This window comes from Macrobrachium rosenbergii, chromosome 12, assembly GCF_040412425.1.
Source record: "Macrobrachium rosenbergii isolate ZJJX-2024 chromosome 12, ASM4041242v1, whole genome shotgun sequence".
Lineage (NCBI taxonomy): Eukaryota > Metazoa > Arthropoda > Malacostraca > Decapoda > Palaemonidae > Macrobrachium > Macrobrachium rosenbergii.
The window spans coordinates 57129175-57147074 of NC_089752.1; the positions used below are offsets into that span (position 1 = coordinate 57129175).

At 36.5% G+C, this 17900-nt stretch overlaps 2 protein-coding genes across 2 annotated transcripts in view; both read right to left on the reverse strand.

Annotated features, from left to right (window-relative positions):
* Positions 1-17900, reverse strand: part of LOC136843677 (uncharacterized) — a 304410-nt gene that overhangs the window by 27169 nt on the left and 259341 nt on the right. The gene's annotated exons all lie outside the window — the stretch shown is intronic.
* Positions 14721-15520, reverse strand: LOC136844291 (mucin-7-like). Its single transcript, XM_067113264.1, has one exon. The coding sequence runs from the start codon at positions 15381-15383 to the stop codon at positions 14721-14723; it is 663 nt and encodes a 220-aa protein (XP_066969365.1). The 5' UTR covers positions 15384-15520.

A 17900-nucleotide genomic window follows, 5' to 3' on the forward strand; every position in this document is an offset into this window, starting at 1 on the left:
ATTGATTAATTTGCCCATACTAAAGTGGGAGAGAGATCAAGCAGCTTAACAAAATCAGACTGGTCTTTTAGAATAAAAGAGAGGGATTCATACCTCAATAACAATAGCTCCGGCTTACACAAGAGATTATCAAAACAATGAAAACTGGTTTGGAAAGATGACTTCCATTTAGGGTCAGCGGAACAACATCTCAATGTTCATGATTTGATAACAGGAAAAATACTCGTCTATTTTACTGTTGGCTTACTTGAGAGGTATCAAATCAATAAAAACTGATTTTGGAAGAGGAATTCCAATTAAGGCCAGTGGAATAATATCTCAATATCCACGATTTTACCGAAAAATAAATAATCTTCTATCTTCTGAATAATAATAATAATAATAATAATAATAATAATAATAATAATAATAATAATAATAATAATAATAATAATAATAATAATAATAGCATGATTCATTAAAATAGTGAAGAAATCCACAATGGTGTGAAAGTAAATATATATTAGAAATATATGTACAAAACGAGAGCATTCGAGAACCTGCTTGATTCTCCTTCTTACGGAGAATAGAGCAGGTTCTCGAAAGCTTTCGCTTTGTATAGATATTCCTAATATATATTTACATTTACACCATTGTGGATTTCTTCGCCAATAATAATAATAATGATGATAACACACTACAACATAAGGCGAGGCAAAGAACTAGTCTCAGTGCATATTTATACAATGTCCATGATTTGATAATAAAGATAAATACTCTTCTATCTCACTACTTTCTGTATTTCCCTTTACCTCCTCTTACTTCTTCCTAATGAACACCATATCCTTTGGAAGATTGAATTTCGAGTCAATGGCCCCTGTGGGATTGTCCCATATGAATAGGTTCCATCTTCTGAATAATGATAATAATAATGACTACAACAAAAGACGAGGCAAAGAAATAGTCTTAATACAGATTCGCACAGCCGAAGTCAATATTGTATTGGAGAAGGGAGGCTGCCAGCGCTCGCTAGTCGTCTTGCATGGTGGCCATGCATCCTAGCATGAAGCCTGTGCAACATTTATTGGTCCCATGACCTTCGAGCTCCATGCAACAACCTAAGTCTTTACCAAGGCTCTCGCAGCAAGCCACAAGGTGAACGAAAACTTTGAATTCGTAACTTTATTTTTTTTTTGCAGATGCTATGGAAAATGGGACTTTGCATAACGATTCATATATATATATATATGTATATATATATATATATATATATATATATATATATATATAGATATTATATGGGACTTTGCATAACGACTTTATATATTATACATGTATGTATATATACATACACACACACACGCACACACACACACACACACACACACACATATATATATATATATATATATATATATATATATATATATATATATATATATTACTAAAAGGACCTCATTCAAACTGGATGGTATCTAATGGAGTATTTATTCATAAAAAGTCTGGTCACTGTACGCATACTTGATAATGTGGACTGTTTGTCCAAGAAAGCTTGTAACTTTTTCTGAATAAATACTCTATTAGATACCATCCAGTTTGAATGAGGTCCTTTTAATAATTCTACTATTGCACAGAACAATTGTGAATGTGATAAAGTAAAATATATATATATATATATATATATATATATATATATATATATATATATATATGTATATAAACATCATTAGAAAGATATCAAGATACGCTAAGTAGCCATCCACAGGAACTCAACATTTCATTTACAAACAAAATCAACAAGTAAAAGTTGTCACTACTTTTTTAATAGCGTGGCAAATAAACAGAAAAAAAAGAGCCCAGAACTTAGACAGAAAGGGAGAGAGGGAGCTATGGAAAAAGGGAAAGTGCTGCTGTGACTTTCATTGTCCCTGTTACTCTGCCAATTGTGAAGATTTCGCTTTCCGGATGCTCTGCGCCAGTCTCTTACTACTATCGCAGTCGTCTTCCAGCTTATTTCTGTGGCCCATGGTCACGACAGTGATTCAAATTGCAGTTGAGAGAGAGAGAGAGAGAGAGAGAGAGAGAGAGAGAGAGAGAGAGAGAGAGAGAGAGAGAGAGAGAGAGGTGACTGATCAATGTTCCATCAAAATGAATGCACTCATATATTTGAAACAACTGGACAGTCTCAAGGGTGGTGATGCCATTCATCAGACAATTTCGTCTTTGTCACCATGTAATAACATAAATTGAATGCATTCAACGCCTCGCTTCTTGTGATGGTTTAACGATCCAGACTTATGTATATATGCATATACTGTGTGTATATGTGTGAATACATACATATATATATGTATACACACATACATATATACATATATATGTATATGTAAATATATATATATAGTATATTCATAATTACTAACACAGGAGGTTTGCATGTGGATATTTTAACCATAAATTACAGGAAAAATATATATCTTGAAGGAATTGTGTGTCACTGACATCAACCGGCAGTAAGAAAATTCTAGCTCAGTTCCTAACGTGAGAGGAAAATTACATAAAAAAAAAAAACATTCATTTCAGTTACAACTTTAAGCAAAGGTTTACATACATGAGTACATTTATATCAAGACACTTCAAGCATGCAATATATCAAACTACAAAACGTTTTTGAAACGTATTTACTCCGAAAAAGAAAGGTACGAAAAATTTCCCTTGCTCTTGAATTTGATGTTATTCAGCGCCTTGATAAACAGGAAATCTAGGATAAAACAGAAGTGACTTGAATAATTTAAAGCAACAACCTCTGTCCAAGGAAAAGCAAGCCACCTGAAACGAGAACAAAATGCTGCCTGTGAAAACTATGTCCTTCCTCTATTTGTATATATGTATATATATATATATATATATATATATATATATATATATATATATATATATATATATATATATATATGTGTGTGTGTGTGTGTGTGTATATATATATACATATACATACATATATACACATATACACAAAATATATACACATATATGTAATATACGTATAATTATATATTTATACACATATATGCATACATATAATATACATATATATACACATATATTCATATATATATATATATATATATATATATATATATATATATATATATATATATATATATATATATATATATATATATATATATATATTCACAACTCCTACGACAGTTCAAAGGAAAACAATTGCCAAGCTTTATAATTTCTAGCCCACAATTTGCAACAAAATTTTTGTGCAATAATTCCAGAGTCCTTCTTTCTCCCCCTACCTCTTTTCCTTCCAACAGCCATAGACAAAATAAATGGACATTTCAATAATTCGATTTCTAACATGGAAGGGGGTTTCCTACTATGGATGTTAAGGCTTTTACCGGAATAATTCACAAAATAGTATGAAAAAGGTAATTTAAAGAGTTAGTGCAAGACCGTTGTGTTTTTTATGGTTACGGTGAATGTCATCGGCAGGCTTCATATTATTCAAGTATGACATTTATTCAGTCCTTTTTAAATGCACAAAAGTATTTCTTACCAGAAACTTATCAAAGATTTTGTTATAGTGTTTAAAATTCATTGGAAAGAACATGCGGAAAAGATTAAATTTCTTGAAGGTGGAGAGAAGAGATAAAAAGGATAATTATCAAGATTTATATTTAGATGAATAATTTGGCATCTTGATCAGCAAGGACCACGAACATACGAGCACGCACAATAAGAGAGACACACCGAAGACGAGTTAATGAAAAGCAAAAACCTCTAACTCAGCGGACGCAAACAAAAGCACAAGAGGGGGTCGCTGATTAAAAGGAAAAACAAAACCAAAACAGAAGAGAGGGTGATCGCGTGCGGTGGGTCCGGAAATAAAAAGCGTGTTTGCGCGTGCGCGGCCTGGTTTCCCATGGATGGGGGAGGCGTGGGGAGAGGCCCCCGTCCCTTGTCTCACTGACACACATAACTCCCTTGGGCTTCTTGAAGACAGACAACCCCATTATGTTATCGTTTAATTACAGGAACGCCCCCTTTCCCCTCGTTCTAATGACGCAGTATCTGATAGAGGACCGAATTTCCCTTAAATAAGGATAAGTAGACGTACACATAAAGCTTTGTTCTGACGAGAAAAGACTACGATATCTTCTGGTATTTTCTACTGACGCCTCAAATCACTGACCGACATTTTGCGGCCCCCTCCTCAGCCCACTGTGGTTATTAATATAACACGGCCATTATGAGGGACCGTTATTCTGTTCTTTACATGCACGTACTTTATTGTTTTCCTCCTTTTGTTATTCATTAGAATCCCCAAAGAAATGTAACGGAATGGAAACTAAAGATTCCAATGAGAGAGTAAAGAGTGATATTCCCAAAGAAGTGTAACAAATTGGAAACGAAAGATTTCAATGAGAGAGTAAACAGTGATCTTTCTTGGCATCCGCAAGAAGATAATAATAATAATAATAATAATAATAATAATAATAATAATAATAATAATAATAATAATAATAATAATAATAATGCATTTCGGTTCATGTCCATTAAGAAATAAGTAATGGAGGTACGGAGGCAATAAAAAATACCGTATGTTCGGGGCATGAATAGAATTGTACATACACACACACACACACAATGGTAGCTTGCATTTAGCAAATATCATTGTATTCCAATCACAGTGAACCCGGCAATAAAGAACTTCACTTATCAAAAGAAATTAAATAAAAACAAGATATGAAAAACGGGGAGAGAGAGAGAGAGAGAGAGAGAGAGAGAGAGAGAGAGAGAGCGCATAACTTTTCTTGAGAGTGAGGAAACGAAAAGGAAAAGAAAAAGTAAATATGCAGGTGATAAGACAATGACAATAACAAAGGTACAACCAGAACCGTCTTGGAAGTGAAATATGTGATTGAAGTGAAATCCGCCGGACAACTTCCGGTCAAACACATGCGATCCCCAGAGACAGCGACAGGAATCAGGAAAGACACAAATTCCACTTTCCTCTCTCTCTCTCTTGTTCTGGAAATACAGACAGGAAGTACAACCAGAGTGACATACACACATAGATAATGACCATGCAAGGTCAGTCATAAGGCAGTGAAATTTTTTCCCCGAAAAGACGGTTCACTAAAATGCATATTTCTGCCATCTTCCTTCACTTTTAAATTGCAAATGAAAGCGCAGTGTGAAACTGCATGAAACAGGAAGAAAGTAAAAAAAAAATAAAAAACACTCCAACAATGAGATGGCCCAATGATCAGGGGTGTAATTTAAGGAAATAAATCGGAAAGACTAGTCAACTCGGCTCCCTGTGAATAAGTAAGTATACCTTAGTTTTACCAGACCACTGAGCTGATTAACAGCTCTCCTAGGGCTGGCCCGAAGGATTAGACTTATTTTACGTGGCTAAGAACCTTTAATGACCGATTACGAGTATATTTCAAAAATATATGTACAGAATCAAAAGAATAAAATTCATTTTGAAGTAGAAGGCTAACTGCACTAAGCAAATAATACAATAACCTTAATGTTTCATATCAAAATTAAACGGTCGCAATACAACTTGCACTCTAGCTAACAAAATCAATATTTTACAGAGAAAAAAAAATCTTCAAAGAATATACGCCAGCTTGAAACTACAAATGCAGTCCATATATATGCATAGGCATGCAAGAGAGAGAGAGAGAGAGAGAGAGAGAGAGAGAGAGAGAGAGAGAGAGAGAGAGAGAGAGAGAGAGAGAGAGAGAGTCCAAGTACTGTACAGTCTTCCGTGTTCTAATGAACCGGGAGGTAGCCAGCACCAAAATCAGATACATTGTTTTTAGTTTACACTTCAAAGTCTAATAATGAGTCGAATGACACTTTATGAAATGTAACAATATGAACCAATGATGAACTACTGCAAATGGAATAAGAAAGAAGATTGATTTCGTACAATCAAGCTTAATTCCAACCCTACTACATCTGCTTGGGTTTAAATGAAATATTAATTATCTTACTGTTCCATTAGTATACCAGTAATCAGGAATCTTGCAGTGAGATTACATATACGAAAAAAAAAACAGAAGGATACTATGAGAGAAACAGGAGCAGAAAGAAATCAAAGGAAGGAAGATGAGGAAATGACGATAATGATGGCGGCGATGGTCAAGACAGAATGGAATCTGGAGCACTTTCCTCCTCCGACACGCACTCGCATCGTATTCATTCAGTACCACAAACGTGATGTGGAGGAAGCCGCAAACAGCGGATGCGAACGGACACCCCCTCCTTAAAAAAGGAAGCGGTGAGGGGTAGGGGGTGCATCCATACCCCCTCGCCATCCCTCAGTTCCCCAGCATCATCACCATTAAAAACATCATGCATTCTCCACTTCCTGAACATCTAATTTCTTTATCCGACAACGCATCGTGACTAAGGCACGAGGTGGATGGCATAGTTTCAATAATAATAATAATAATAATAATAATAATAATAATAATAATAATAATAATAATATATTCCCCTCTTCTGCAGGTAGATGGTTAAGAGCTAAAACAAAAGCAGAATATCTTTCCATGTCCTTTGGAAATTTACTATACCATCTACCTGCTGACGAGAAGAATATAATAAAAAGAATAGAGAGGACTCTCTTCAAGCTAGATGCCGTTGAAACAGCAGTTGTTTTCAATAATACTGCCCTAAAACAAGGACCCTTTCCAACAACAACAACAACAATAATAATAATAATAATAATAATAATAATAATAATAATAATAATAATAATAATAATAATAATAATGGAGAAACAAATATACATATACTTAAAGATAAATCTATAAAGAAAGCTTTCGGGAAACTGTTCGATTCCCCCATAAGTATTTTTATAATAATAATAATAATAATAATAATAATAATAATAATAATAATAATAATAATAATAATAATAATAATAACTGTCAAGGGCACAGGGAGCGATGAAATCTTCAAAAATTAAGCCTGACTGGAGAAAAACACTTGACCAAATGGGCTGCCATGGCTATCACCACGTCAAAGGAATAGAGCAGAATTGCGACCGCAAAATACTCATAGCTATAAGAATAACATTTCCGTCGGGTCCAGGTTCCCACTATTAGGTAAAATCGGACGGCATCTGGGTCTCAAGTGAAACTCCTGTCCTAAAAAACAAATGAATATATAAATACACAAATAAATAAATAAAAAAAGGCAGAAACGCTAGTTGTTTAGGAAACGATTATGGTGACATCTATTATATGCCGTTCAAAGCTTCAAGGGGAAAAAGACTAATACAAGCAAAAGATATTGTCTCAAGATATTATTAAAGTCAGGCAAAAATCAATGAGAAAATCAAATCACCTCATTTCAACTTTCATAAACACGCTTACTTTCACCACGAGACTTTATGGGCAAACAATCCCTTTTTTTGTGACCTAACAAAACCGATCAATTCACTTCATTTCAAAAACTTCATTAACACGATTACTTTCACCCTGGGTACTTAAAGAAAGGGGGGGGGGAGGGTTGAGGGTAAACCAGCCGTTCTTTGGTGATCTAACAATACTGTTTGGTCAACTCGGAAGAAAGTCCATTCCAAATGAAAGCAGCCCAGACCCCTCAATCAATAAGATTCAGTACCAGACAACGCCACAGATATTCCCCTTGGGCTAGAAAACAAGGAAACTCGGACTCTCGCCCCCACTCCCCAAGTGCATTATTAGCTCGAGATCATTTTTGGCGTTTTTTGGAATTTTAGTTGTTGGAAAGGTGCTAATTTATATTTCTTGCTTTTCTTCTCGTAGATCGCCATAAAGCTAATTCAAATACAGTAAAATGATTTTCCAATGATGAAATTAATTGATTCCTTTAAACTTGAAATATCATTGAAAAGGTTTGTCATATTGTCTTTCATACAATCTATTCAGCCTATCCCATAACATGCTTAAGGGACGCCCCTATATTCACGATAACCTTAATTCCTTAAGGATATCTTAAATACACGAAATACGCATGAAACAGAATGGGACCACGGGAACAGAAAATTAACAAAATCAAAGACATTTGAAGTAATTAGGAGAAAAGAAGCATGGAAAGAAACGAACCTTCTTGCTGGTGATGGCTTTTGTGCCTCGAAGCCGCGTGACTCATTTTGGGGGAGAGACCAGCCCAGGGGCGATAGAGACCTCTCCTGTACCAACAACGCAATATCCTCAACTTTCTTTTAATTCAAAACGAAAAGAATGAAAAGACATTTTTTATCTTTGTTCTTATTGACTGCAAACGATTGGTTTCTCACTTTAATTGGGTGGGTCAGTCACACGAGGTGGCCTCTTTCCTAAGGGCTTTTCAGCATCACCTTGGCAGTGAAACTTCAAAGACTGTATCCAATGATGACCGTGAAAGAAAAACATTCTCTCTCTCTCTCTCTCTCTCTCTCTCTCTCTCTCTCTCTCTCTCTCTCTCGGTATAGTGTTCAGGCATGATAATGTAAAAGTGAACCTTTTCTTCCACAGGAGTCAGCAGGTCATTGTAACAATTACAATTCGTAATCAGATCAGTACCACTATTTCGTTTACAATACGAGACAATTTCATACGAATGCCTTTGATAACATTACTCAGTATATATATATATATATATATATATATATATATATATATATATATATATATATATATATATATATATTTATTGTATGTATATATACAATAATAATACAATATTTCTTATATATATATATACTGTGTCTATATATATATATATATATATATATATATATATATATATATATATATATATATATATATATATATATATATATATATGTTATACATATATATATATATATGTATATATATATATATATATATATATTTTATGTATATATACACACACAATACAATATTTCTATATATATATATATATATATATATATATATATATATATATATATATATATATATATATATATATATATATATATATATATATATATATATATATATATATATAGTTATTGCAAAAGTCGTAATTGATGGACTACCCGTTTTAACTATGCCAGCATCTAAGCATATGAAATCCAGTCATGAGATGTTTCATTTTTCCTTTCAAGTAATCACGTGGTAGGCACCCTTGACAAGAACATCTTTGCAAATGTGTTGTGAGTTACGACTCACAATCTTAAAAATCGTTAATGCGATCAGGCTCAATCCAAACGTTGCTGAGGGTCTATCAAAAGTGGTTCACACATTAAAACCTGAAACTCTGGATCTGCTTTTGGGATCCATTCTCCTTCAAAGCAGCCAGTATCATGGTGTTCAACTTTAAACAACCGTGATATAATCCATAATTACTGCTCTACATTTTCAGTTTCATTATTTGGATTGTTAGAGCTCTTTTTTTATATTAGTTCAGCCTTTTTTTGTTCACTTCACCTTCATTCTTTTACTGAGCATTCTTGTTTAAGCAGTCAGCCTTTATTCAAGCTTAGTTCTGGTGCAAAATAACAACATCATCAATAACCACAGAAAAATGCTCATGACAACTGCGACCAGAGAGAGAGAGAGAGAGAGAGGAGAGAGAGAGAGAGAGAGAGAGAGAGAGAGAGAGAGAGAGAGTCCCGCTGTCACCCTCCGTGCCATTTTCATTACAGCAGTAATCCACAAAGAGAAGGGGGGCAAGAAGAACGGTGTCATTCCCAACAGGATCTGCAAAATAGAAAATCCAAAGAGATCAAAACCTGTGAGGTAATTACCACGGTAAGAAAGGTCTGCTGACCTTTTTACAACCTGACACTTCCCCTGCAAAAGAGGAAAGGGGGATTGGGTAGGGGGGAGGAGATGTGGGGGAGATGGAGGAAGGGACGAAGAGGAAATGATTCCAATGACAATCGAGCGAAAGGCTGAAGTCGAAAACCTCCTGTGGAAGAAAGAACGGAAAATTCCCTTCGTCGTCCCAGTCGTAACAGGTGCTCGCTTGCCCTTAAATCAGAGTGCGCGTGTGTGTGTGTGTACGCTCATGACACTGACGCCGGTATGAATGAACCAAGCAGAACTAGTGTCGCTCTGACTGACCTCGACATTATGCGTTAGGGAGATTTCGGATAATCAAAAGGAATAAAGAGGTTAGAAATCTCAATATATAAAAACATAGGATGGAAAGCTCAGTGTATAAAAGGCATAGGATGGAAATATCAATGTATAAAAGACATGGAATGGAAAGCTCAATGAATAAAAGACACTGGATGTAAACCTCAATGCATACATGACGTAGGATGGAAATCTTCAATGTATAAAAGACAAAAGGATGGAAAGCTCAAAGTATAACAGGCATAGGATGGAAAGTTCACTGTATAAAAGACAGGATAGAAAACTCGAGTATCAAAGACACAGGATGTAAAGCTCAATGCATAGAAAACATAAGATGGAAAGCTCAATGTTTAACAGACATATGATGAAAACCTCAATGTATAAAAGACATAAGATGGAAAGTTCAATGCATAAAAGACATAGGATGTAAAGCTCAAAGTATGAAAGTCATAGGATGGAAACCTCAATGTATGAAAGACATAGGGTGGAAATCTCAATGTATAAAACATACACCATTATTAAAAATGTTAATCCTTCTCAATTCAGTAGCGAATATTGGTAAATAGCCCAGCCGTATGTCTAAAGTGGTTCTTCATCGTTAACGAAGGTCCCGTTAACAGAATACGGAATCATGTTTTGGCTAATTCATGGTATAAAGAAAAACAACCTTGGTACCAGAAGCGTATATTCACATAAAACACGTCGACTCTTAGGAAGTGAATTTTGTTTCACTCGCAGAAAAAGGTATGGACTACCAGGAGGGAACTTCCGCGATCGAGACCGATCCAGTTTTATTCGTTGCTCTTGAGGATTTTGGGATTACGTCATCACTCAGAAACAGAAGTAGCAATCCACCAAAACCCATGAACCTCTACAATCTACAACATGGACAGCTTTTACACTGCCACATCCGCTTTGCCTGTTCTTTGCCTTGAAGCAATATTATCCTTCGGCGATACAGGAATAAAGAACCGCATCCTATTGCATTTTAGGGAAACAAATACAAACCTATGGAAATGATCTGTGTGAATCAGATATATATATATATATATATATATATATATATATATATATATATGCATTGCATAACAAATCTGGGTGCGTGAGAGAGAGAGAGAGAGAGAGAGAGAGAGAGAGAGAGAGAGAGAGAGAGAGATTCAGGCGACTGACGGGATAAAGCAAAATGTCTCAACCCTTGTATTTTCCTCTTTCAGTGATTTAATTTCCAATACTTCCATGCCAACAATAGGAACTTATCTCTTTGGAATGAAAGGCAATTTTCTTACTCCTCCTCCTCCTCCCCCACTAAAAGCGTAAATGAATTTCAGCGGCATTAAAACAAAAAATCAATTAAATGCTGTTATGAACTGCATTCTTTCCATCAATGACAACGAATAGCTAAATGAACAAAAGAAAGACCAAATCAACAAAACAAAGAAAAACTTACATAACGAAACGGATGCACATATAAAGCGAACGGGAAAAAGGACAAAATGAGAGAGCGATTTCAAGTACCGCCACGGCTACCAAAACAGCAATTTTAACAGAAGCTTTTACGACGCGGAAATCTGCTATTCTCGTAAAATTATAGCAGTGCTCTCTCGTTACCAGCCGTAATGGTTCTGCAATAATATTCCGTTGTATGGAAGTAACTGAAACCTAACACGTGACAATGAGCATTGATGTAGCCACTTCATTATTATTATTATTATTATTATTATTATTATTATTATTATTATTACATATTCCCACTGTACTAGGTAAATGTATCCGTGCCCATTCTCAAGAGACTAGCCAAAAGCATCCACATAACTTGTAGGCTACTTTTGTGAAAAAAAAGCAATGACTGATTCACTTCTGGAAACTGGTGTCGCAACGACTTTGCGACAGGAAAGAACAAATTATATAAAAAGAGTAACCGGTTACATATTATGCTCAATACCAACTCATAAAACGCTTATTTGCTTTAAGTAAATCTATGAATAAAACTTCCAAAATGAATAAGCAGTGAAGGAATGCGCACCTGAGTGAATGTCTAAGCAAGGACATGTACAGTACATACATAAAAACTTACTGAGCTTTTGCGTGAAAGATAGCGGAGTGAAGGGTGGGGTAACAAAGCCACCGCCCTTGCTTGTGGTCGCTTGCGCACGATCATGGGTTGATAAATGCGAATACAATCTTCATAAACAAGAGTAGGGACGTTTAATCCAAGGCAATAAAATACCAGAGAGAGAGAGAGAGAGAGTTCATAATATTGATAAATGATTTATGTGTGTGTGAGTGTGTGTGTGTGTGTGTGTGTGTGTGTGAGAGAGAGAGAGAGAGAGAGAGAGAGAGAGAGAGAGAGAGAGAGAGAGAGAGAGAGAGAGATTCCAACTTGCGATTAAATAATGATCCCACAAACCGGGAAGGCTTCCCTAACCAATAAATCAATTAAAATAACGAAAAATAACGCGAATTGTTACGATACAAACGTATATGCCTCTAATTTCCCTTTAGAATTAAGGAAATGTGAATCTTGATAAATAATCCGACATTAAAAATATGATTAAACTATTAAGCATTTTTTTTTTAAATACTTCACGATGGAAATAATTCTCTCTCTCTCTCTCTCTCTCTCTCTCTCTCTCTCTCTCTCTCTCTCTCTCTCTCTCTCTCCACATAAAGAATATGAAGCTTGTGCACAGTTTCGATTCGTTATTAGCAGACTAATTTCTGTAATCTAGCGTCGCAACAACTATGCTCTACGACGCTATTGAAATTAGCGATAATTGGAATTCTTCGTGTAATTTTCTTTAGGACGTTGGAGCTCAGAATCTAAAGGCTAACACTGAATCCGTCTTGCGTCCCATCACTCTAGGTCTCATGAATTTAAGGCCTCATAACTGGAAAGTTGGTTGTTATTTTGTTCGTGCCACATCAACAGCCGGATGCAAGCACTTCCATGATGTTGGGAATACCGCGCAGTGTGTGTGCCTGAGTACAATTTGTGACAAATGGTCAGGTATATTGGAAATAGATTTTCCTTCACGTTGAAACTTATCTAAAAAATTACGGTTATTAAATCTCTATAAGTTTCACTAGAAGAAGAAGAAGGGAATCAAGTTATTCTTAATTTATAACTATAATCAAGTTATGGAGCCTTACCCTGCTATTATTGCTTTTTCTAAATTTATTTATACTTTTTTACAAATAAATTTCGATTTCAGTTTTAATACAAGCAGTAAATTCTTTATGTTTAACATCAAAATCTCTACTAATACTCAGATATGCCTTTATCTTTCATTTACTTTTCCTTGGAAATAAAGTAGCACCACACTCATTTATAATGGCGAAACCGAATTATCAATAACGCCGTGGTAAATCAAAATGAATTCCCGACTTATCCTAACTCAAATTGGCTAAATCACTGAAAGAAGTAATTACGGGCAACCCTTCTCTAGTTCATCACATTACTGGAGACAAATATAATTTTCGACGTCTGGCTATTCTCTCCTTCGCATATGACTTGCAGAAGTGGACCAGACCACTGGTTCCTCGCATGGGGTCTTTGCTCATAATGACGGCGGTGAGGGACCTTGGCCTCCTCATAGGCAAGAGACAGACAGACAGACAGACATACTCTTCGAAGTAAAGGCTGACAGCGAACAGCTCACCAACAAAAACTTCGAACACAAGCTCTTTGGAAGATGATAGCGAGCACCGCAAATACTTTGCTTTTAAGGTTCATTTCATTCGCTGAAAATGAATAACGCAATCAGTTGCATGCTGAAATGGCGCGAAAACTGGGCCATCCATAACAAACGTATAACTAATATTGTTCGATTAAGAGTGAAAGACCCTTAAACCGGAGAAATAGACTAAGATTGTGTATGAGAGAGAGAGAGAGAGAGAGAGAGAGAGAGAGAGAGAGAGAGAGAGAGAGAGAGAGACTAATAGTAAGTACATATCATTTAGTTCAGGCTTACAGTGATTTCTTGCGGACACGCCACAAAACACAAGATCTAATTCAATCACTGAACATTCTTCTAGAAGATATAGGCTGATCTGCGACTACACAGTGCAACCTCAACGTGTAAGTTTATTCTTGACATATTTGTGTTTGAAAAACACGTATATTACAGAGACTAGAACAAGGTGCGGCATTTGGAGAATTAGATTACTCTCCAAAATATATTTAAAGAATCAATATTGGAAGGATTGTTCTTAATGAGTATTTCCCAGATTGCATTTGTTGAATAAAGTCTTAGCGTAAACTTCTCCACTCATTCTAAATGACAAATATTAAATGTCGGAATACAAACGCATCCAAATAACATATATATACACGTCTTGATTTTTATTTAAAAAGCGGCCGACCCACGTGAGATGGCAGACACAAGGAGGATAACGATCAAGGAACCACTAGATAAATGAAAACAAATAAACATTCGCTACGAAACGCCTTTCCTTTGCCGCGTTACGTATTACAATTACAAGACACCCTAAAGCAACCGCAAATAAAAACGACGCGCATGTAAACATCAAAGAAATCGGATTTGATTTTTATACATTATATTATAATAATCATCTTGATATCAGCTGATAAACGTCTTTTTTTTCAACATCGCATCAGGAAAAAACACTTTAATAACTTACTGAAAGCCATGGGTGAGCGTTAGTAGCCTGAAGTCTCTCTAAAATGGCTGCGGGTGAATTCGGGGTCTCACCAGAAGGAGGCTCATCCGAAGAGGATGCTTCTTCGGGTGAGGGCACGGATGAACTATCCACTGGAGCATTGGTGGTACTCGTTGTTGTCGTCAAAGTCGTCGTAGTGGTCGCTATCGTCGTAGTTCGGTTGTTTCCAGGCAACAAGTCGACACCAGAATGGAAATGAATGGGGGCATTTAGGGACGTTATGGGTGTGAAGTTGGAGGTGGTTTGGGCGGACCTGAATGAAGAAGTGGGAGGCTGAATGGGTGGAGAAGGAGCAAGAGCTGGAGTAGAATGAGGAGGAAGAGAAGGCGAGGCCGTAAAGCCTTTGGATACGGAAGAGTTGGCTGACGAATGCAACCGTCGAAGCTGCTTGTGGAAAGGGACAGAGAGAGCAGCCGCGAGTTCCTTCGGAGGGCTGGAAAGGACGACACCCATACGTCGCTCCCTCAAGTGGGTACGGGGCAAGGGAGAAGCTGGGGCAGTGGGTGTTGAAGAGGGCACGGGAGGAGCATGCAATACCCGTAACTTTACAGGTCCTCCAGGGGTCATGTCGGTGACCAGCGTGTACCCACCGCCACAGCCTGGCCCCGGCATTTTAGAGCGAGCACTCCCCAGCTAAACGAAGGTGAAATTTCTTGGGGGCAATGGTAAAAAAATCAACAAGGTGCGGCAGTAGTGCCAACAAGGCATCGAGGGAGGTTCATTGCTTCCCGCTACGATGGCTCTTAGTCCTCTCTCTACAATGTAACGTTAAAGAAAGAATCTCTTCTTCACCAAGCCTTCCGAAACACTGTCTACTTCAAACAGTCACAGATCACTTCAGTTTCAACAACGCAACTCAGTTCATTTCTTTTACAATCCATGACGCGAAACAAAGTACTCCTAATTAGTGAATGTTCAACAACACAGTCACTCAAACACTTCCACTGCCAGACTGATTCGGGTGGGGAAAGTCCTCTTTCCCAGCGGTCCCTTGTAGATGCTGACAGTACTCGGACGTCCGGCCAACTGGCGACTGGTGCCGGCAGGACCTGGCGCCGGACTCGCTCTGCCTGGCACCACTTGCCTTCCTTCCCCCACGACGCCAGCCATCCATCCGGTCCCCCACAACCGCTGCTTGCCACCCGCCCAATTGTCGTTCAGAAGAACGCCCACCAGACCATGGTGCGAAATTCCTTCGATCTTCTATTCCTACATATATAACGTCGTGTTTCTTCAATGAATAATTTGTCAAAAATTACATAGGATCGTGGCAGTGAGCCGGGAACTTTTTAAAATTGTTAAACCTCAAGCTGTTAATTCAAATGATAAAATAGTCTTATTGATATTATTTATGATCAACACGTTATCAACTTACCGAAATTACGAGGATAAAAACAACTGAAACTGATGAATATGACAAAAGTTATCAAGAAAAGGTTATAAAAAACCATTCCGAAGAATTTTCTTTGTTCATTTTACTTAGATTTCACTACTTTTAAGCTATACGTTTTAAAAAAAATTAACATAATCCATCATTCATTCCCATTTTTACTTCCGATACCGCCAATACCCCTAATTTCCCCGTCTAACAAAAAATTGCATTGCAATGAGAGGATTCCAGCTCTCAGGCCCCGAAGCAGATTATGGTCTCGTCAGGACGGCGGTCTATTGCCTACTGGTCATGCAATGCCCGCCAGCAACATGCACAGAGATGCCTGTCGGTGGTACCAAACTGCAAAATCTAGAGCTAACACCACATACCGCTGTGGTGATTACCGTACGGAGTTTTTCTAGGATATCAACACGGTCACGTTGTCAGGGCCAAGCGCAGTCGGCACAAGCCTTAAGAAATGTATACTATATACCCAAATATGATTCAGGGCACTTGGATATATTTTTTTATTCTGCTGGCAGAGGATTAATTTCCGTTATATGTATATGTATATATATATTATATATACATACATACATATATATACATATATATGTATATATATAATATATATATGTGTATGTATGTATATATATATATATAATATATATATATATATATATATATATATATATATATATATATATATATATATATATATAAATTATATATATATATATATATATATATATATATATATATATATATATATATATACATATATATATAAATGCATATATGCTTGAAACATCGAAACACTTAAAGTATGTACATATATATATATACATATATGTGTGTTTATAAGCGAATCCACAGGAAAAAAGACAGGTAGAAGTTCAGTAGTACCAAGCGCTTTCACGTTTATTGACGCATCGTCAGGGCACAAATGAGACACAAATATGAAGAAGGTTACAAAGTAAACAAACAGAACAAGAAATACCAGATGGTCAATTGTCAAAGGGTAATAAACAGAAAGTTAATCCAGGATAATCCGGGATCGAGCTGTCTCCAAACTGAACCTAAGACCAAACAAAATGACATATTAAAGTTTAGGCTTACAAAATCCAAAAACATGTATAACCTTGAATACCAGATGGCGTTTATATATATGTATCCTTTTACCTTTAGAGGAGTTGCCGCCAGGAGATTCTCAGCAAATCTCTAACGATAGGATGACAGCTCATTTAGAAGCCATTAAAACGTCATTTGGGTCCTGCGCAATATAATTATTTCACAAGGGCACTATAAGCATCTGCTGAAGAATTCCTCTTCCTGAAATCGGGTGATTTTCGTCTGTTGCATACAAAGGCACGGCTAGTAGGATGCATTTATTGTCAGAACAGGTTGACTCTGTGACAGCCCGGGCTCTTGATTAGTAAGACGTCCGTGTAAAAATAGAAGTATCTCAAGTCAAAAGACTCAGTTGAAAGAAAAAGGCCTCTCATGATGTACTGTAGAAGTTGGCCTTATATGGAAAGGGTTGCGTTACCGATGGGAGAACTATGGTGGCCAAATTGCTTCATCTGGTTACACTAATCTCTCTCTCTCTCTCTCTCTCTCTCTCTCTCTCTCTCTCTGTGACATCAAAGTGTATTATCCACGGCGAAATATATTTGGCAATCATAACACCAGGCCTGTCGACCATACGCCTGTCATATTAAAAGTTAGTCTACCGCAACATGCTCGTTCTTGCACAC